The 22,850-nt window shown below is 41.0% G+C and overlaps 2 protein-coding genes across 2 annotated transcripts; both read right to left on the bottom strand.

Annotated features, from left to right (window-relative positions):
- Window positions 1-8,057: 8,057 nt before the first annotated feature.
- LOC309804753 (mitochondrial ornithine transporter 2-like) lies at window positions 8,058-9,231 on the bottom strand (the record flags this gene model as incomplete). Its single annotated transcript, XM_082622310.1, has 1 exon — window positions 8,058-9,231. Exon 1 carries the CDS (start codon window positions 8,961-8,963, stop codon window positions 8,058-8,060), a length of 906 nt encoding a protein of 301 aa, XP_082478436.1. The 5' UTR covers window positions 8,964-9,231.
- A 4,654-nt stretch (window positions 9,232-13,885) lies between these two features.
- On the bottom strand, window positions 13,886-16,218 carry LOC309804750 (transcription initiation factor TFIID subunit 7-like). The gene has a single exon (XM_082622307.1). The coding sequence runs from the start codon at window positions 15,473-15,475 to the stop codon at window positions 14,426-14,428; it is 1,050 nt and encodes a 349-aa protein (XP_082478433.1). The 5' UTR covers window positions 15,476-16,218; the 3' UTR covers window positions 13,886-14,425.
- Between the last annotated feature and the right edge of the window lie 6,632 nt (window positions 16,219-22,850).

Raw genomic sequence — 22,850 nt, 5'->3', positions numbered from 1 at the left:
TGAAGGAGAAAAACCACATGATCATCTCAATAGATGCAGAGAAAGCTTTCGACAAAATTCAACACCCATTTATGATAAAAACCCTGCAGAAAGTAGGCATAGAGGGAACTTTCCTCAACATAATAAAGGCCATATATGACAAACCCACAGCCAGCATCGTCCTCAATGGTGAAAAACTGAAACCATTTCCACTAAGATCAGGAACTAGACAAGGTTGCCCACTTTCACCACTCTTATTCAACCTAGTTTTGGAAGTTTTAGCCACAGCAATCAGAGAAGAAAAGGAAATAAAAGGAATCCAAATTGGAAAAGAAGAAGTAAAGCTGTCACTGTTTGCAGATGACATGATACTATACATAGAGAATCCTAAAGATGCTACCAGAAAACTACTAGAGTTAATCAATGAATTTGGTAAAGTTGCAGGATACAAAATTAATGCACAGAAATCTCTGGCATTCCTATATACTGATGATGAAAAATCTGAAAGAGAAATCAAGGAAACACTCCCATTTACCATTGCAACAAAAAGAATAAAATATCTAGGAATAAACCTACCTAAGGAGACAAAAGACCTGTATGCAGAAAATTATAAGACACTGATGAAAGAAATTAAAGATGATACAAATAGATGGAGAGATGTACCATGTTCTTGGATTGGAAGAATCAACATTGTGAAAATGACTCTACTACCCAAAGCAATCTACAGGTTCAATGCAATCCCTATCAAACTACCACTGGCATTTTTCACAGAACTAGAACAAAAAATTTCACAATTTGTATGGAAACACAAAAGACCCCGAATAGCCAAAGCAATCTTGAGAACGAAAAATGGAGCTGGAGGAATCAGGCTCCCTGACTTCAGACTATACTACAAAGCTACAGTAATCAAGACAGTATGGTACTGGCACAAAAACAGAAAGATAGATCAATGGAACAGGATAGAAAGCCCAGAGTTAAACCCACGGACATATGGTCACCTTATCTTTGATAAAGGAGGCAGGAATGTACAGTGGAGAAAGGACAGTCTCTTCAATAAGTGGTGCTGGGAAAACTGGATAGGGACATGTAAAACTATGAGATTAGATCATTCCCTAACACCATACACAAAAATAAGCTCAAAATGGATTAAAGACCTAAATGTAAGGCCAGACACTATCAAACTCTTAGAGGAAAACATAGGCAGAACACTCTATGACATAAATCACAGCAAGATCCTTTTTGACCCACCTCCTAGAGAAATGGAAATAAAGACAAAAATAAACACATGGGACCTAATGAAACTTAAAAGCTTTTGCACAGCAAAGGAAATCATAAACAAGACCAAAAGACAACCCTCAGAATGGGAGAAAATATTTGCCAATGAAGCAACTGACAAAGGATTAATCTCCAAAATTTATAAGCAGCTCATGCAGCTCAATAGCAAAAAAACAAACAACCCAATCCAAAAATGGGCAGAAGACCTAAATAGACATTTCTCCACAGAAGATATACAGACTGCCAACAAACACATGAAAGGATGCTCAACATCTTTACTCATTAGAGAAATGCAAATCAAAACTACAATGAGATATCATCTCACACCAGTCAGAATGGCCATCATCAAAAAATCTAGAAACAATAAATGCTGGAGAGGGTGTGGAAAAAAGGGAACACTCTTGCACTGCTGGTGGGAATGTGAATTGGTACAGCCACTATGGAGAACGGTATGGAGGTTCCTTAAAAAACTACAAATAGAACTACCATATGACCCAGCAATCCCACTACTGGGCATATACCCTGAGAAAACCATAATTCAAAAAGAGACATGTACCAAAATGTTCATAGCAGCCCTATTTACAATAGCCCGGAGATGGAAACAACCTAAGTGTCCATCATCGGATGAATGGATAAAGAAGATGTGGCACATATATACAATGGAATATTACTCAGCCATAAAAAGAAATGAAATTGAGCTATTTGTAATGAGGTGGATAGACCTAGAGTCTGTCATACAGAGTGAAGTAAGTCAGAAAGAGAAAGACAAATACTGTATGCTAACACATATATATGGAATTTAAGAAAAAAAAATGTCATGAAGAACATAGGGGTAAGACAGGAATAAAGACACAGACCTACTAGAGAATGGACTTGAGGATATGGGGAGGGGGAAGGGTAAGCTGTGACAAAGTGAAAGAGCGGCATGGACATATATACACTACCAAACGTGAGGTAAATAGCTAGTGGGAAGCAGCCGCATAGCACAGGGAGATCAGCTTGGTACTTTGTGACCGCCTGGAGGGGTGGGATAGGGAGGGTGGGAGGGAGACGCAAAAGGGAGGGGATATGGAAACATATGTATATGTATAACTGATTAAATTTGTTATAAAGCAAAAAAATAAAATAAAATTAAAAAAAAAAAAAAAAAAAAAAAAAAAAAAAAAAAAAGCAGTGTGTGCTAAAATCCTTAATGCATTACAAAAGACAGTAATGGCACCGTGGCAGCCTCCGGACTCAGAACCGAAGACTTACCCTGCTGCACGGCCTCTTCATGACCAAGTGGGCACCTGAGTCCAAGTAGATTCCCACGTCTGGTGCTAAGGAGACAGAGAAGGCTTTTTGTGGACAAAACCTCCAACAACCTAGATCGGGAACTCAGAGCACGGGTTGAAGGTTCTGCCATTCATCTAAAGGCAGAAAGGAGTCTTTGCTGCGAATGGACAAAAGAACCATTTGTAAATCAATGAGCAAAGAAATTAAGTGGAAGGATGCCCCGATGAAAGTCTGCTGGTTATTGAGGAGGACCCAGTGAAACTACTTTAGGCTGGAGTAGAAATTCTCACTATACAGACAATTATCTGGCTTCCCTGTAACAGAAATAATACTCTTTCTGAGTACAATTGTTCCCCCCACAGAATGTGTAGAATTGTTAACAGACATCAATTTTCTACAAAAGTACTTACCCACCTGTGAAATTTTTTGTCTCAAGGTGCAGACTAAAGCCAGTAATACTAAATTTTCTGAAGTGGTTTTGAAAAAGCCATTATATCTGTGGCAATGAACAGACCATCAGAACAGATGATACTCCACCAACCTTCAAGAGATAGGGACACAGGAAGATCCTAGTCCTCCTTTTAAACATTGTTTACACCATTCAAAAGGAGCCTGTATTTAAAAGTGCTGGCATTAGGAGGGCGCTGAAAACATGGTGGACCATGGAGCTCAAAGGGTGGACCACAGACTTAGATGATAGTTCCAACACTGAAATAATTTACTTTCTAAAAAGGCTCTCAGAGATTCCTGGGCCATTCCACGTGAATTTGGAGAGATCAGAGAGACCAGAAAGTCATAGACTTTGAAAACAGGAATTTCAAAGCTCAAAGGGTGCTTACGTTGGAAACGCAGGCTCCAAACAGAGGGTACTTTATGGCTTGAGCAAAAAATCTCCTGTGACTGTTTTATGCACGCAACAACTTCCTGATAATAATTATCACCCCTTCTTAGAGATATGGGCCAGAAGAAAAGAACCTACTTTTCTTCCAAGTTCAACAACTTGGGGACATTTTCTTGTTTAATTCAAGAAAATGATCAGGTTTGATACTCCACTGCCAGATATGGTCCTTCTGAGATATTACATATACTTAACTGCTGTAGCTTGGTATTGGTATCCCATGAAAGCTGGAACAGAGAATGAATTTCTAGCTACAGTATCACTATAGCATTGCAAGATGCATACCATCTGGCCCTGACAGTAGACCAAGGGGTATAATAAGATTTTTCAAAGTTGAGGGATACCAGGGAGTTCCCTGGCAGTCCAGGGGTTAGGACTTGGTGCTTTCACTGCCATGGCCTGGGTTCAATCTCTGGTCGGGAACTAAGATCCTGCAAGTTTTGCACCATGGCCAAAAAAAAAAAAAAAAAAAAAAAAATTGAGGGATAGCGGAGAAAACTCTAATTTTAAAAGATACATGCAAGTTCATAGTAGCACTATTTATAATAGCCAAGACATGGAAGCAACCTAAACGTCCATCAACAGATGAATGGATAAGAAGATGTAGCATACACCCACACACACACACACACACACACACACTGGAATAATATGCAGCCATAAAAAAGAATGAAATAATGCCTTTTGCAGCAACATGGATGGACTTAGAGTTTATCATATTAAGTGAAGTAAGTCAGACAGAAAAAGACAGATATATGATATCACTTATTTGTGGAATGTAAAAAGATGATACAAATGAACTTATTTACAAAACAGAAATAGAGTCAAAGACTTATGGCTACCAAAGGGGAATGGGGGAGGGAGGGATAACTTAAGAGTTTGGGATTAACATATACACACTACTATATATAAAATTGGTAAACAACAAGGACCTACTGTTTAGCACAGGTAACTATACTCAATATCTTGTAATTACCTATAATGGAAAAGAAACTGAAAGAGTATATATACATATACACACACACACACAAACACACACACACACACACATATGTATAACAATCACTTTGCTGTACACTGGAAACTAACAGAATATTGTAAATTAACTATAGTTCAATAAAAAATAATTTTTAAAAAGTTGAGGGATAAATTATACTATGTGGAAGTAAAGTTTAAAATAAGGCTAGGCATCAGAAATATGGATTTGACCAACTTAAATCTTAGAAATAAATACCATCTCATCTCAAATTAATTAATTAATTAAATAAATAAATAAATAGTAACCTGTGAGGTGATGGACATTAACTAACCTTATTATAATAATCATTTCATAATAAACACATATATAAAATAACATTGTACACCTTAAACATGCACAATATTATTTGTCAGTTATATCTCAATAAAGCTGGGGAAGAAAAAAGAAAGAAATACCATGAAACGAATTTAAAGACTACAAAGAAACCACGATATAAAAACAAAAACACAGTTAAGGAAAAGATTTTACACACACACATCACTGATTTTACATACACACACACACATATACACACATAATTTGGATTCTATTTTTTTGTTCTAAATTGTATTCTAGAATATTGCTCTTCTGACTGAAAACAAACATCTAGACCATCAGATCCCTGAGAACAGAAACCAGACCATTAATATCTGAATACCCAGAGCTCAATATAGTATACTGTAAATGGTGTGAATTCAATAAATATTTTTATTTAGGTAAATAATTTAATGATAGACCACTCAAATTTCTTTAAACACAATATTTCCAGTTACTATATTTTTGTCTGAGTACAGATCTGAAGTGGTACAAATTGTATCTAAATATTGAACCATGAATTAAGCAAAAAGAGTGGAAAACAATTCTTCTGACTTAGGTTTCAATTCCTTACTCCCACTCTTGCTTGCCTCAAATGATTCCTATTGAAGATATTTAGGTAAACCTTTAATGGACAACATGTGAAAAGGTCCGTTGACTATAGGGCTAATTGAGACGAGCTCATGGGTACTGAGCAGGGGGCCTTCAGACTTTGAAAGGTCCACTTCCTGCAGAAGCCATTCTTGTTCTCTTTTCTGCTTTAATCCAGACCTGCTTGAATGAAGCCCCACTAAGTAGCTACTGACCACTTACGTACGTAATATATAACTTAAATGTATAAATAACTTAGAAGTAAAGTAGAAAAAATGGTTTTCTTTTAAAGAAAAAGCAAATGGAAGACCAGCCATCGCTCTGGAGCACACCAGGGATGACACTGAGCATCCCCTCCCCAAATGTCTGCCCCAACCCCCATTTGTCAACATCCATCACCCTGACCCTCTTGCCTCTGGCAATATGGCTAGACTTACCTCAGAGGCTTCATATATAGAAAAAAGCTGAAGGAAACTGGTGACTCCATACCAGGTGTACATCCCGCCAGCAGTGATTGACACACATGCTATGGACGATCATTAACACTGGGAGCCTGCCTGTTTTCAGCTTTTCAGGCTGCTTAAGAACACTTATTGAGAGAGACTCTGCTGGTCTTGGATCATCATGGAATGATGAGGCTTACTTTAGTAAGAATGACCCTCTTACATTATAGGGCCAAAGAACAGATGCACAAGTGTGTAGGGATCAGATGAACTGTTTTTTTGTTTTTGGTTTTTGTCAGTGCCTATATACATACATATGGTATAGTTTAATAAAGTTGCTTTTCTTATGTTTCATTGCTTTGTAAAGTCACATCATATATACAGTCATCAATAAAACTCACAGATGGCCAGTACAAAATTTACAAGTTTCCAACACTGTAAAAAAATGACAAGGAGTTATCAGCCCTCAGGTAAACTTCAGGATGGGTCAGCCCTAACATTAATCACTGTGGACTGCAAGCACTAAGTTCTGTCTAGTTCTGTTTGAGAGCAGAGGACTTCATCCACTGGTAACGTCACCTGATCACCATCAGGGAACAAAAAGTTCTCATGGCTTTGGCACTCTCTGTTCCCTGGAAGGGTTTCTGACTGGTGGAGGCAGAGAGGACAGTGAACGATCCAGAGGGGATCAACAACCCCTAAATGGGCCAATAGTACATCCTGGAATCCTACCCAGGCCAGGACCCTGAGACTGGAAGCTAAGAACTGTTGTCAACTACATGGGTCTTCATCCAAGCACAGAAGCACAGCCCCATCCCTCACCCCTTCCTCAGTCTAAAGTAGAGCAGAGGGGAAGCTCTTGGGGAGAGGAGAGGAAGGAAATTTGGTACAAAGGCCAGGCTACTTCCCAGAGGCCTAATGCTCTAGGCCACACCTAACTAAGAGTGTGGAATATGATCCCACTTTGAAGATGAATAGCACTATTTTAAGAGTAGAACATCTTGGGAAAATCCAGGATGCCTACTCTGAAACTTTAACTCGAGACTGTGGAAGACACATCAGTATGCAGGTATATTCTCCTCTTAAAAATCTAGATGAGAGAGACCACCCTGGTGGTCCAGTGACTAAGGCTCCACGCTCCCAGTGCAGGGAGCCCAGGTTGGAACCCTGGCCAGGGAACTAGATCCCGCATGCCACGACTAAAAAAAGATTCTGCATGCTGCAACTAAAGATCCTGCATGCCGCAACTAAGACCCGGTGCAGCCAAATGAATAAATAAATATTTTTTTTAAATCTAGATGAGAAAAAATATGAAATCTTGCCATTTGCGACAACATGGAGGGACCTTGAGGGTATTATGCTAAGTGAAGTAAGTCAGACAGAGAAAGATAAATACTATAGGATTTCACTCATATCTGGAATATGAAAAACTATAATAAACAAACAAAACCCCTAATAAATGAACAAACCAAAACCAAATAAAACAAACATGTCATTACAGAGAACAGAGTAGTGGTTATCAGAGGGGGTAGGTAAAGGAGGGAAACAAAGTGGATAAAGGGGATCCACTGTATGGTGATAGATGAAAAATAAATTTTTGGTGGTGAGCACATTGTAGGGTATACAGACATAGAAATACAATGCCATAAATCAAGATTACCTCAATAAAAAATAAAATAAATCATTGTAGATGAAAAAAATGTAGATGGATATTTTCGTTTTTCAAGCCCCAAGAACTTTTAAAAAACTTTAATTGGCTAATATAGTGCACATGTTAAGCAGACTTTTAAAGAGACCCTACATCTTGAGTGGGTTAAGTAATCATTTATAACCATCTTGAAACATGTTTAACTCTGTTTTTCTGGTGACATGAGGTTAAACATGGAAACCAAACTGTGTTTCACTCACAACATATAAGCAAACAAACTGCATGTACATGGGTAGATTTATGCAAAAGCCCGCTGATACAACTACATTTAGCTTTTCAGATTAGGTACATACGGCCACCCACTCGCCCTGTATTATCTCACCAAACACAAGAGCAGCAACTTTTCCATTTCAATACAAGTATGGGCAGAAATTATATGATGTAAAATAGAGGTTCTTCCATAAAGCTTAAGATTTAGCATATAAGCAGGGAAGACAAAAGCAAAGTTCCCATGAAGTCAAAAATAATACCACACTGGTCCAGTGCTCCATCAAACTCTGAGTTAAATTATAGTCCTCAAAGGCATGTACTTGGATCCAGATTCACCAAGACACTTCAGCATGCTTCAAACTGGCTCATCATCATCTTCCTGCTGTATTCATAAGTCAAAAATAGTGCTGCATTGGCAGGGAACGCTCGAATCAAAGTAGCTTGCAGACCAGAATATAAAGCCGCTGCTCCTTCGTTTTTCACAACACTTAAAAGAGTTCTGATAAATCCTGCCTGTTTTCCAGACATGGAAAGAACCTGAATTCTGGATTTGATACAATCCACTGGGTATATGACAAGCCAAAGGCAAATTCCAGAAATGCCACCGCTTAACATCAAGGGGACAGGGCCTAGTTCATCTTTTGATCCATCCGAGGCAAAAAACGATCGGCTCAGTTCATAGCCACCGAAGAAGAAGAAATAGCCTGGTACTACTTGAAATAGAGTGCTCGTGAGTCCGTGGTAGAAGCCCAAGGGGCCATCCTTTCTAAGGATACTCTTCACGACGGACCAAACTGTATTTTGGCTTTTTGCTATCCTCCCTGACATCTCCAGTTCGTGCATGGTCTGCAGCCGGCACTTCACGAGCTCAGTGGGGCACAGGGCCAGCGCGGCAAACGCAGAGGCGACGGAACCAGCGGCCGCAGTCTGCAGATCATTCAGCTTCGCCTGCTTGTCCAATCCAACCACTTTCCTCACGAACTGTTGGCAGAAGCCGTAGCACATGAAGAGGACTGAGTTCTCGGCGACGTAGGCCATCAGCGCGGGGCCGGTCCCTTTGTAGAAGCCCCGCAAGCCCACCTGGGAGTACGTCTTCAGGCCACAGTCGGCGAGGCCCTTGTACAGGCCAGGGAACGTCTGCATCTTCACTTTCATTGTGTCGAAGGGCTGCCCGGTCAGGACGCATGCTGTGCCCCCAAGGGCCCCCGCGGTGAGGTCGATGGCGGCTTGGATGGCAGGATTGGATTTCATGTTCGCCCACTCTTCTGCAGGTCTCCGAGGAAGGGAACTCTCTGGAGCTTAGGAGGGCGTCCCGTGTCCAGCCGCCTTGCTCTTGGCGCTCTCTCCGGGGCGGGAGAAGCCGCTTAACGCCAGACTAGGCCGCGGGCCGCCCTCCCCACGCACTGAAATAACCCCCGGCCCGCGGGCCCGCGCGCGCCTCTCCTGGCGCCCTGCGGCCGCCGCGTCTGGGCCCTAAACCCGCCAGCCGCCCGCCCGCTCGATCCGCGCCGCCCGGCAGTCCCAGCGCCCGCGGGCCCCGGGGCAGACTAGAGAAACACTTCTAATGAATCTCAATACAGCAGTAGAAAGCTGTCCCATAAATTCCTGCGATTACGGCCAGAAACTCCACGCGCTGCTGCGGCGGAGTCAGACCTGCCTTCCTGTTCGGCCAGAGACCCCCACCTCCCGGCAAAACAAAATGGGAGGTGCTTGATCGCGCCTGGGGTCAAAGGGTCAAAGGGTCAATCTACAGAGACCAAGGTTTAAAATAGGGAAAACGAACAAACACTTTGGGGGGTTTACCTGACAATCGGTGGCTCCTTCGGATCAGAAAACCCTTAATCGTCTCCGGAGAAGAATGGCGGCTCCACAAAGGTGCCGGCCGCCGCGCCTCTCCAGGTGTAGCTCTTTGCTCGCCGGGGGAGGCCTGAGGCGGGCACATCCCCTATTTCGTGGTAACATCGCCGACGATCCTGGCCTGAAGCCCTGCGAGCTGGTGGGACGCAGGGCCCTCGTTATTTCTAGAGGTAAGTCAAGGCCTTGTACAATCGCATTGGAAAACATTTATATACAGCTAAAAAACTTGACATAAAAGACCTGTGTGGTTCCAGCGCTCCGTGCGTGCTAAGCCTCGGGGTTCTTGCTGAGGAGCCATGCAGCTTTATGCAGCAGGAGTTCTGGATATAACTGACTACAGGCCTAGTAGGCAAGATGCAGTTTGGGGCATCAGTGAGGGTACCGCTGTCAGGACACACTTATCCTCCCATATGTTTATAATCCCAGCGTTGGAACGAATTCTCTTAAAGTTTACATTTTAAGCCCTAGGCGGTATTTTACTTTGGGGGTAAAAACAAAATGGTGGAGGGGGCAGAAAGTATGCTAAAATGATTCTTTCATTTAGAAAGCTTTCCTTGTCTGATTCTTTGGATATCAGTTAATATTTAAAAGTGAGGCACCTAAAAGCAGATTGTGCATGGATACTGTTTGTCAACAGGTAGACTTCATTGTAGTAAACAGTGACTTGGCCTTTTCTTTGGAGAGTGCCCAAATGTATCTGGATTTCCTTTCTCTGGTACCGTATGGTTTCTTCAGAGAATAATCTTCCAGTCTTGACTGTGTGTGTGTCTGTGTGTGTGTGTGTTTGCGGGGGAGGGGGGCTGCGGGTGGTGTTTACCTTGGGTACTGATTTAATGACACCAAGTGGGGGAAGAGGGTTGACAGCCTGCAGTCAGAAAACAGACTTTCACACAATTCCCTTGTTCAATGCTATGGACCCCCAGGCTCCATCTGTGTCTTCTTTGGTTCAATTTACCCAGAAAATAAACTTTCTGTCTGTGGGATGGGTAAGGAAAAGTCATCTGGCTTGAGTGAGATAGGGCTCCTGGACATCCAACAGCTCTGAGCACAGATTTTATCTTTTTTTTTTTTTTTGTCTGTGCCACATGGCATGCAGGATCTTAGTTCCCAGACCAAGGGTGGAATCTGTGCCCCCTGCAGTGGAAGCCCAGAGTCCTAACCACTGGACTGCCAGGGAAGTCCCTGAACACAGACATTAACGAATCCTGTTTCTAGCCTCACACCTTCCCTCTTCTTTGGAAACTGCCTGCAAAAACTGAGCCTCAGTGTCTACTTCAAGTGTGTTTGTTTCTCCTTGGTATACCTCCTTGCAGACATTTAGCATGTAACTTTCTGTGATCTCTGAATTAATTTATCGTTTCTTCATCTGCTTTGGCCTTCTGAAAACACTGACATCTCTCATCCACTGTTGTCTCATCTCCTATTTTCCTTGTCCTTGGGGGTTACTATGTTATATTAGCAGGCTATTTGACAGAGAAGATTCATGAGAACAATGTGCCATTTTAAACTAGAAAAAAATTTTTTTTAATTTAAAATTTTAAAATTTCATATCACATTTGATGTTTTTTCAAAATAAATTTTATTTATATATTTATTTTTGGCTGCATGGGGTCTTTGTTGCTGCGCTCGGGCTTTCTCTAGTTGCGGCAAGCAGGGGCTGGCTACTCTTCGTTGCAGTGCACGGGCTTCTCATTGCGCTGGCTTCTGTTGTTGCAGAGCATGGGCTCTAGATGCACGGGCTTCAGTAGTTCTGGCACGCAGGCTCAGTAGTTGTGGCTCACGGGCTCTAGAGAACAGGCTCAGTAGTTGTGGCACATGGGCTTAGTTGCTCCACAGCATGTGGGATCTTCCCAGACCAGGGCTCAAACCTGTGTCCCCTGCACTGGCAAGTGCATTAACCACTGCACCACCAGGGAAGTCCCTCACATTTGAGGGTTTTTTAAAAATGTTTTGGTTTTTTAAAACTGTCAATTAATTACCTATGGTTCATTGTTTATTTTTTAAAAGCACATACCGAGTTTTTACAAACACAAGAGATGCAGGATACTACAATAAATCATCAACTGCTTTTGCATTAAATTCATATATGTATATGTTTTGGAGAAACCAAGTTAGTAATCAGCGCCAGGGATCATGAGGGCATTAATAGGGAAATGGTCTGTAATTTCATTGAATTATCAGACATAGTTGTGCAATAATACACAGATCTCAAGTTCCATGAAATATATTTAAACAGCTGGACTTGGAGCACATGTACTCCCACGCATACATGGAAAATAATGGCAAAGGAACTTCCAAATTTTCAGTGAAGACCACCACCCTTAGCAAGATGCACACCCACATCACATGTTCCCTAGCACTCAGATTGAGTAGCCAGATAGGATTACCAGAGAAAGTAAGGTTTGAGCTGAGGGCTGAGTAACAAAAAGCTAGCCATGAGAATATCTGGAGACTGTTCCAGGAGAAGGGAAATGTAAGTGTAATATAAGTAAAGCTCTGTAGTGTGAAAGAGCTGGGCATTTGAAATACAGAAAGAAGGCCAATATACCTGCTGTGTGGTGAGCAGTCTTCCTAGTCTGTGTTTTCACACAATTCTTACCAGGTAATAAAAGTTTAAGCAGAGGTTCAAGACAGTCCTTCAGAGACATGATTGGTCACAATTTGTCCAAATTTTTTGTCTCAAACATTTGATCTACAAATTCAAAATGCCAGGCTTTATGACATTTAGATGTGAACATAAAGATCCCATTTACCTATAGAAATAATGCAAAACAGAGACCACACTGACATGCTTATTGCAGCATTCTGTGTAATAGCAAATTTAAAATGGAACTACCTAAGTGACCGGCAATAGGGGAGTGAATAAAATTAAGAATTTGTAAAATTTCTGCATTGCTTAAAATTTTCAGTGAGTTTTTTTTTTTTTTTTTTTTTGCGGTACGCGGGCCTCTCACTGTTGTGGCCTCTCCCATTGCGGAGCACAGGCTCCGGATGCGCAGGCTCAGCGGCCATGGCTCACGGGCCCAGCCGCTCTGTGGCATGTGGGATCCTCCCAGACCGGGGCACGAACCCGCGTCCCCTGCATCGGCAGGTGGACTGTCAACCACCGTGCCACCAGGGAAGCCCTCTTATAATATTTTAAAACACTAATTTAAAAAATTCAACTTCCATTCATGAACTCAGAAATATTGAAAACCGTAGCCCAACTATACATCCCACTCATCAGGCAAGGGAGCTGTGAGAAAAGTGAGTCTTTTTTGGTAACTCTGGATTTACATGAAGAGAAATGGATCCCAATCTTCTTAAGTTTTTCTCTTTTGAAGTTTACGTAACAGATAATTACTCTTCATTATGGAGATTTTAATATTTATGCAAAACTACGCTGTAAATGAATCAAATAAAAAAGCTACAGTAGTAAACTCAGTTTGCTTATGCTGCAGATGTATTTGAAGCAAACTTTGTTTCTGCTGTAATTTATAAACTTAGAATGATTCTTTAATTTGAAATCAGTCAACCCCATTTAAAGCAGCTGTTTCTTTATACACTTTTCTACCATTTCAATCAGTCTTTAATTCAAATTTTTAATCCCTGTATGTTCAGACCCTAGTAAATAGGCAATAATAGTTTGCTTTTATTCTAGGAATTGTTCTAAGTCCTTATATGTATCAACTCAATAGCCAACAACTCAAGGGCCCTGAGGTAGGTAATATTATCACCTCCATTTTAGAGATGAGGAAACTGAAGCCAACAGATTAATTTACTTGCCCAAGATCAATCTCAACTAGGTCACTGAACTAGGATACAAACCCAGGCACCACATCTCCTGACCCTGTGATTTTAATCTCTTTACTCTTCGTTTACAGTGACTAACAAGGCAAAGTACCTAATCTCAGTGAATTTACAGCCTAGGGAGGACATGAGCAACACGTAACTTAGACTTTGGTATGATAGATGCATGGTAGTAGTTATCCCAATAGACTATTATAGAGAAAGAGTAGTAATTAAACTCCTTGAAAAAAATGTAAATAAGCTCAGGATTAAAAACAGTGAGAGAATGTGGTGAGATCAGGCTGAAAAAAAAAGAATTTAGGATAGTTTAGGAACGTTCTGTATCTCCTGACCTCCAAATGGAGCAGGTGGATTGGAAACATAATGCAAAGATGACATTTCCCCACTTCTTTGCCTCTGCTCTTCCTCTTTTTCTTAAATTCTAACATAGCTGCTTCTTTTCCTACAAAACAGAATCCAATTGGTCAGTCATTAAACCCCATAAAGAAACCACTTCAGAAGAGGATCTGATACCCACTACCCCTAAAAGAGCAAGACACATCATAAGGTGAAAATTACTTGCTTTTATTTATTGTTAAAACAACTTTATGAAATGATTTGCAATGCAAAATGTGGAAAACTGCTTTGAATAACTGGGAAAATAGCTACAGCATGGGAAAACATATGTAAACAAACTTCACTGCCACCAAACTAGAATCTACTAATTTATCTCAGATGGCATCACAGAGTAGCAATGGCAGCTTCTGGTAAACGGAGAAACAGCAGCAAAGTCCTGCAGTGAAGCTGTGATTAATTACCAAACTGAACTGTTCACTCCACTAATCCTACAACTTCCCTACATTTATCTGTCTATACATTCCTACTTACTACAGGACAAACACCCACCAAAGTGGTTCCAAAAAACAAATGAGACAGAAATTCACAATTATAAAACAAATCCAATAGAAGGCAGTGGAGGAAACTGGGAACTACTGCAAAGTTTTACTATCTAGTCCAGGTGATGAAAACAAAGTTTTTCTTTCAAGGCTGACCACTGTCAGGAATGAAATTAAGTATCAAAACTCTCCTCACTTCTCTAGGAGTGATTCTAGCTCTTCTTGCAAAGAGCTGAGCTGCTCCTTTTCTCGGTCTTCCTTTTGTTTCAGTTCATCCAGCACAGCCTGAAATCTGTTCTTGAGAGCCAGGTTCTCCACTTTCATGATGAGATCCTCCTGTCGCTTTGCCCTGTCCTGGGTCTCTTGGAGCTTGCCTTTCATGTTATCAATCTGTTTCTGAATTCCCATAACCAGCTGATTAGTTCCCTCGTTTTCTTGGTGGTGTTCATCTGACTCATTTAGCTTGTGCTGTAGCTGCCTTTCCAGATCTTCCTCAGTGTCAATGATGTTTATATCTTCTTCATCTTGATGCTGTGTCTCATCTTCATCTTCACTGCTGCTGCTGAGGTCATTGAATATCTCCCGAAGCTCATCATGTTCTAATGAGTCATGGCCCTGCCTGTGGCCAGACATTCCTGGGGAAGAGATATCAAGGCCTTGACTTTCTGCTTCTTTTGTTTCATCTTCAGCAATTATTTCCCAACGGGTACTGACAGCTTCAGCATCTGTGCTCAGCAACCGCTTTACTTCTTTTTCCACATCTGGAGACTCAATATACTTCTTCTTTGCTGTCTTACGGAACCTTCTCTTTCTGACATTTTTTAGAGGCAGAGTAATTCCATGGTTCCATATAAACTTTTTCTCTTTGTCCTTATCCTTTTTCTTGCTTGCTTTGGGATCAGCAGTGGCAACTGGTTCCTCAACAGGAGGATAGAGATCACCATCAGCTGTACAGACAAGCATCTGAGAGATATCAGCTGTCTTGTAAAAGGTTTTTTTATCAATGGTTTTCAAACTTTCCATAACACATGGCAGATCTACCAATTTTGACGCCAATGGGACCTGGTCCACTCTGACAATTCCATGACGCCCATCAGGGTGTAACTCAATTGTCAGTCTGTCCTTCAGGTTGACATGACCAGACTGTATCGCCCGCCTCACAGTAGAGGCATACTCCGGAGGTAGGCGTAAGATAAACTGGCTCTCTAGTTCGTGAGGAGCATCATCTTTGCTCTTACTCATCTTTATTTCTTTGTGACTCACTTTTTCTCTAATAACCACTTGTTGCACTAAAAAATTTCAGCTATTTCAACAGAAAGACCAGTTCTTTATAAATTGACGTCTTTAATTACAAAGAGTTCTAGGTAGAACAGCAACTAAGCGTCTATTCGGAATTAAGTCCCAAGTCTTTCTAAATATGCTGTGACAATACCAGTCGTTAATGACGCATTGCCTTACTCAGGTCCATTTAAATCTGTTAGCTGCAATGCCAAGTTCCAACCTCTAGATAGAGGTTGTCCTGCCGCTGCAGGACAACGCAGGGAAAGCAAATGGCGGCTCCTACGGAATGATTTTCGGCACAGGAAGTAAGGCTCAGCAGATACTCCCAATCCACAAACTCTCCCGGAACAAAGATACGCAAAAAGCGGGGCGTAGTGAGCTCTCTTCGCCTCGGGTACTTACTATCCAGTGACGGTTATAAGTTCAGTTTCTCCGGACAGGCGCGAGCGGGAAACGAAGCCACTCAGAGAAAGGCGGCCGGGAGCCGAGAGTCTCCTTCCGAATTCCTTTGTTCTTCCCGGCACTTGGCAAAGCGATCCGCTGATTATCGGTGAAACGGCTGAGGACGGGCAACGCGAAATCTCGCCAAGAACCGCAGCTCCGAACGCCAGATTCTGCAACTCCGCAGCTGAGGCGGCCTCCGTCCGTTACAGCAGACCTAGCCGACAAAAAACAGCTGCGTCACCACGCGAGACCGGCAGCTGCTGGGAGTCGCAACACGCCTCGGGCGGAAGTGCGAGCTGCCCCAGCGCGCGCAGGCACAACGTGCGATTACGCTATCCGGCGTCTTGTCGTCTCGCGAGAACTTGGCCTTAAAGGGATGAAGACTTTCGCAAAGAGCTGTTGGTTTAAAAGTATTTAGAGGAAACGGTTCTAAGAAGCACATGGATTCTCCCGCGCGCCTCCGCTACCCCCTCCGCTAAGCCAGGGCTTTTACCGGATCTCTGTGGGGCCGGATACCTCCTAGGCTTCCGGGTGATTGCCGGAGATAGGGAGTCCGTGCGGAAATGGTGTTTGTTTCTGGAAACATCTCGGCATCTCCACAGCCTATATTCAATCTGGAGCCGATAAAAGAATTTATAACTAACCATTACCGTGGATTTTAAAGTACCCAAATCAGTGGAGTGAGGAAGTGCAGACCACTATAATGCTAAGTCTGTGTTTGTTGATTATGAAGATGGCCGTAGGGGGCCCATGACTGGGTCTGTTTCTGTTTTGAAGACCCCCTGAGGAAACAAGGGTGATTCCTCTTTTTAAATTTAATTTAATTTTATTTATTTTTTATACAGCAGGTTCTTATTAGTCATCCATTTTATACATATTAGTGTATACATGTCAATCCCAATTTCCCAGTTCATCCCCGCCCAACCCCCCCCCCCCGCCCCTTACCCGCCTTGGTGTCCATACGTTTGTTCTCTGCATCTGCGTCTCAATTTCTGCCCTGCAAACCGGTTCATCTGTACCATTTTTCTAGGTTCCACATATATGCGTTAATATACGATATTTGTTTTTCTCTTTCTGACTTCATTCTGTGTGAGTCTCTAGATCCATCCACGTCTCTACAGATGACCCAGTTTCGTTCCTTTTTATGGCTGAGTAGTGATTCCTCTTTTTAATGTGTTTGACGTAGATATAAATGTAAACAGAAGGGAGTGTTCTTCTGGAGGCCCATGTTCATTTAGGACAGTTGGCTGAAAGACGAGTAGTCTGATTAAAGTAGAATATAATTGAAGTATTACTTCTTTCTACTCATTTGCCAGTAATTTTTAAATTAGTTTGGAATTTTAAAAAATCCACCACTACTGTTTGGATAACTTTTCTGCTTGCCTCTCTTTAGGTGGTCAAGTATTCTTCAACATGTACTTATCGTACTTCAGTCTAACTGAGTAACAGTTTCCACTTATTCCTATTCATTTCCATTTATTAATAGGATCAATTTGGTAGACTATCAAGGTCATTAAGATTTCAATTTCTATTCTCTAAAATATCAACACCTGCATCTAAGTTTTAGAGAATTCACTTAAAATGTGATTAACATTTAAAAAATTCACTTTATTTCTTTATGTACTTATTGTCTCCCTCACCTAGGATTGGAAGCTCCATGATAACCAGGAGTCTAATATCATGTTCATCCGGTCCCAGTGCCTAGTATCAAAACGTGGGAGATAAAAAGTATTTGCTAATTGAATGAAACAATTGATCCATCCAGGAAGAACATAAATACAATCTAAATCCTATAATGATTTGTCAGAGAAGATACATTCTATGTCGCCTTAAAATGAGATAGAGCCACTTTATATATACATTTCCTCTCCAGTCACGGACCGTGCCAATTGTTATGAGGCCAGAAGTTTGCAAATAGCGTGTGTGAATGTGACCCCTTTGGTTTCGTAGACTGTGCTACTGTGTGTCATGGGGTGGAACTTAAATGGTGTGGCACCCGTTTGGTTTTCTATGTTAAGTTTGAAGGAAAATTATGCTCTTCTACATAACTGTACTTTAGTTCTTTGTTCTGTAATGTGTTCAAGAACCTTAGCTGATGTATATATAATTTCCAGGTTGATCTATTTCCTCTTTTTGAAGAAAGTTTTCCAATGTGCTTGTCCCTTAATTGTACCTGATTTTACTTACTTAATAGATATGAGTTTAGCATGCTAGCCTTTGCATAATGCTTTATTTAACCCTATAAAATGTGAGGCCATGCTTATACATGAAAATAATCCAAATATTGCTTTGCATTTTAATTTCCTATGAGTTTTATGATGCTCAAATATCTTTGTCACAGAAAATAACTTGAGATAAATTCTAGGCAATTCAGATTTGCCAAAATTATGGTGTGTTTTGGTTATTAAACCTTGAAATGGATGGTTGTCAGGGATAATGAAAAGGATCAACTGAAGTTTCCCCTAAAGTATCTACCTCCTTCAATCCTGAAACATATTTTCTGTTTTTGAGTTTAATACATTTTCTGAATGCTATTTTTTGAGGGGTAGTTACATTGATCTTGAAGCTAAGGGCACTGCCACATCACCATTACCTTAATGTCTGTTGATAAATCCAGTTGTTGTTGTTGTTGTTTTGACTGGGGAACTGAATTTTATTTATTCATTTATTTTTGGCTGCATTGGATCTCTGTTGCTGCGCACGGGCCTTATCTAGTTGGAGCGAGCAGGGGCTTCTCTTCGTTGCATTGCGTGGGCTTCTCATTGTGGTGGCTTCTCTTGTTGCAGAGCACAGGCTCTAGGTGCGCGGGCTTCAGTAATTGCAGCACGCAGGCTCAGTAGTTGTGGCTCACGGGCTTAGTTGCTCCACGGCATGTGGGATCTTCTCAGACCAGGGCTCAAACCCGTGTCCCCTGCATTGGCAGGCCGATTCTTAACCACTACACTGCCAGGCAAGTCCCGGGGAACTGAATTTTTAATTTTGTTTAATTTTTTTAACACTTTTATTGGAGTATAGTTACTTTACAATGGTGTGTTAGTTTCTGCTTTATAACAAAGTGAATCAGCTATACATATACATATATCCCCATATCTCCTCCCTCTTGCTTCTCCCTCCCACCCTCCCCATCCCACCCCTCTAGGTGGTCACAAAGCACCAAGCTGATCTCCCTGTGCTATGCGTCTGCTTCCCACTAGCTATCTGTTTTTTTTTTTTTTTGGCGGTATGCGGGCCTCTCACTGTTGTGGCCTCTCCCGTTGCGGAGCACAGGCTCCGGATGCGCAGGCCCAGCGGCCATGGCTCACGGGCCCAGCCGCTCCGCGGCATATGGGATCCTCCCAGACCGGGGCACGAACCCGTATCCCCTGCATCGGCAGGCGGACTCTCAACCACTGCGCCACCAGGGAGGCCCCTAGCTATCTGTTTTACATTTGGTAGTGTATATATGTCCATGCCACTCTCTCACTTCGTCCCAGCTTACCCTTCCCCCTCCCCGTGTCCTCAAGTCCATTCTCTACTTTATTCCTGTCCTTCCCCCAGGTTCTTTAGAACCTTCTTTTTTTTTTTTTTTTTAGATTCCATATATATGTGTTAGCATACAGTGTTTATTTTTCTCTTTCTGACTTACTTCACTCTGTATGACAGACTCTAGGTCCATCCAACTCACTACAAATAACTCAATTTCGTTTCTTTTTATGGTTGAGTAATATTCCATTGTGTATTTGTGCCACATCTTCTTTATCTGTTCATCTGTCGATGGACACTTAGGTTGCTTCCATGTCCTGGCTATTATAAATAGAGCTGCAATGAACATTGTGGTACATGACTCTTTGAATTATGGTTTTCTCAGGGTATATGTCCAGTAGTGGGATTGCTGGGTTGTATGGTATTTCTATTTTTAGCTTTTAAGGAACCTCCACACTGTTCTCCATAGTGGCTGTATCAATTTACATTCCCACCAACAGTGCAAGAGGGTTCCCTTTTCTCCACATCCTCTCCAGCATTTGTTTGTAGATATTTTGATGATGGCCAATCTGACCGGTGTGAGGTGACACCTCATTGTAGTTTTGATTTGCATTTCTCTAATGATTAGTGATGTTGAGCATCGTTTCATGTGCTTGTTGGCAATCTGTATATCTTCTTTGGAGAAATGTCTGTTTAGGTCTTCTGCCCATTTTTGGATTGGGTTGTTTGTTTTTCTGATATTGAGCTGCATGAGCTGCTTGTAAATTTTGGAGATTAATCCTTTGTCAATTTCTTCATTTGAAAATATTTTCTCCCATTCTGAGGGTTGTCTTTTCATCTTGTTTATGGTTTCCTTTGTTGTGCAAAAGCTTTTAAGTTTCATTAGGTCCCATTTGTTTATTTTTGTTTTTATTTCCATTTCTCTAGGAGGTGTGTCAAAAAGGATCTTGCTGTGATTTATGTCATAGGGTGTTCTGCCTATGTTTTCCTCTAAGAGTTTGATAGTGTCTGGCCTTACATTTAGGTCTTTAATCCATTTTGAGTTTATTTTTGTGTATGGTGTTAGGGAGTGTTCTAATTTCATTCTTTTACATGCGGCTGTTCAGTTCTCCCGGCACCACTTATTGAAGAGGCTGTCTTTTCTCCATTGTATATTCTTGCCTCCTTTATAAAAAAATAAGGAGACCATATGTGCGTGGGTTTATCTCTGGGCTTTCTATCCTGTTCCATTGATCTATATTTCTGTTTTTGTGCCAGTACCATACTGTCTTGATAACTGTAGCTTTGTAGTATAGTCTGGAGTCTGGGAGCCTGATTCCTCCAGCTCCATTTTTCTTTCTCAAGATTGCTTTGGCTATTCGGGGTCTTTTGTGTTTCCATACAAATTGTGAAATGTTTTGTTCTAGTTCTGTGAAAACTACCATTGGTAGCTTGATAGGGATTGCACTGAATCTGTAGATTGCTTTGGGTAGTATAGTGATTTTCACAATGTTGATTCTTCCTATCCAAGAACCTGGTATCTCTCTCCATCTGTTTGTATCATCTTTAATTTCTTTCATCAGTGTCTTATAGTTTTCTGCATATAGGTCTTTTGTCTCCTTAGGTAGGTTTATTCCTAGGTATTTTATTCTTTTTGTTGCAGTGGTAAATGGGAGTGTTTCCTTAATTTCTCTTTCAGATTTTTCATCTCTAGTTTATAGGAATGCAAGAGATTTCTGTGCATTAATTTTGTATCCTGCTACTTTACCAAGTTCATTGATTAGCTCTAGTAGTTTTCTAGTAGCATCTTTAGGATTCTCTATGCATAGTATCATGCAGTCTGCAAACAGTGACAGCTTTACTTCTACTTTTCCGATTTGGATTCCTTTTATTTCTTTTTTTTCTCTGATTGCTGTGGCTAAAACTTCCAAAACTATGTTGAATAATAGTGGTGAGGGTGGACAACCTTGTCTTGTTCCTGATCGTAGTGGAAACGGTTTCAGTTTTTCACCATTGAGAATGATTTTGGCTGTGGGTTTGTCATATATGGCCTTTATTATGTTGAGGTAAGTTCCCTCTATACCCACTTTCTGGAGGGTTTTTATCATAAATGTGTGTTGAATTTTGTCAAATGTTGTTTTTTAAATGAAATCCACTTGACATGTAGAAACACTCTGAGTTGATAAAAGAATTACACTCCTGTGGTTTTTCCATAGAATATCTGTGATACTGGTGAACCAAAGATTTGAGGGGGAGCAATAAATTCCCCAGTGTGGTAATAAGCCTCAAAGGGCTTCCTACTTATGATAAAGGAGTATCACAAGTGGGCTAATGCTGTATGATTGAAAATTCCCTTTAATAAACTTTCAAGTTCCTTATACTGTGGAGGTTAAAAAAAATGTTAGTGATGGGAGAAGGCTTGTTTATATTTTGGAGATTGAAAGAGTGAGGAAATAGCAGATAGCCCCCAAAATACACTTATATACTGTTCCAGCAGTATATAATCAGTAAAAAGCAGGTTAACTAAATTGTAGCAGTCTCTTGTATCAAATAGGATGCTTTCGATAGAAAAAAAGACCAACCTAATTTACACTGGTTTAAACAATAAGAAAATGTGTTATCTCGAAAACCAGGTAGTCTAGAGCAGCTCTGTCCAATAGAAATATAATGTGAGCCACGGGTGAAAGTCACATATGTATGTAAAATTATCTAGTAGCCACATTAACATGCCAAAAGGAAACACGTGAAATTAATTTCAATGACATTTTATTAAACCTAATTACCAAAATATTGCTCAACATATAATCATAGTATAAAATATTAACATTTTACATTCTCATTTTGTACTGAATCTTCAAAATCAAGTGTTTATTGTACACTTACAGCACATCTCAGTTTGGACTAGCCACATTTCAAGTGCCCAGTGGCCACATGTGGCAGGTGATTACTCTATCGGACAGTGCAGTTCTAGAAGTATGGCTGCCTCTAGGCAGGATCGAATTATGGTCTGGCACAAATTGTTTAATTTTGCTAATTTGCTAATTTTGGATAGTGAACATTTATTTATACTTTATTATTCTTTCAGCTTTACCCTCACCTCCTTGTAAATTTCCAAAGTCTGTCGTCATAAGAAACCTGCCAGCAGTAACTGGGGAACTTCCTTCCTTGTCCATGGTAAGTTCAGAGAGTGGCTCTTCCCAACCAAAATCTTTCAATTTGATTGGACCAACTTAGACTATATACCTATCCCGGGCTCAGTAATAGTCACCAGCGGAATACCCTAAGCCTGTGATTTTCAAAATGGTGGAGAGAAGGAGACATTTGGTGATGTCTGGAGACATTTTGATTGTTGCACCTGTGGGATCTCCTGGCCTCTCATGGGTGCTGCTAAATATCCTATAATGCACAGAACATCTCCCCCCAACAAAGTTATCTGACTCAAAATAGTACC

This window comes from Mesoplodon mirus (genome assembly GCF_964341445.2).
Source record: "Mesoplodon mirus genome assembly, chromosome: 5".
Classification (NCBI taxonomy): Eukaryota; Metazoa; Chordata; class Mammalia; order Artiodactyla; family Ziphiidae; genus Mesoplodon; species Mesoplodon mirus.
This window is presented reverse-complemented; position numbering and strand designations above follow the sequence as displayed.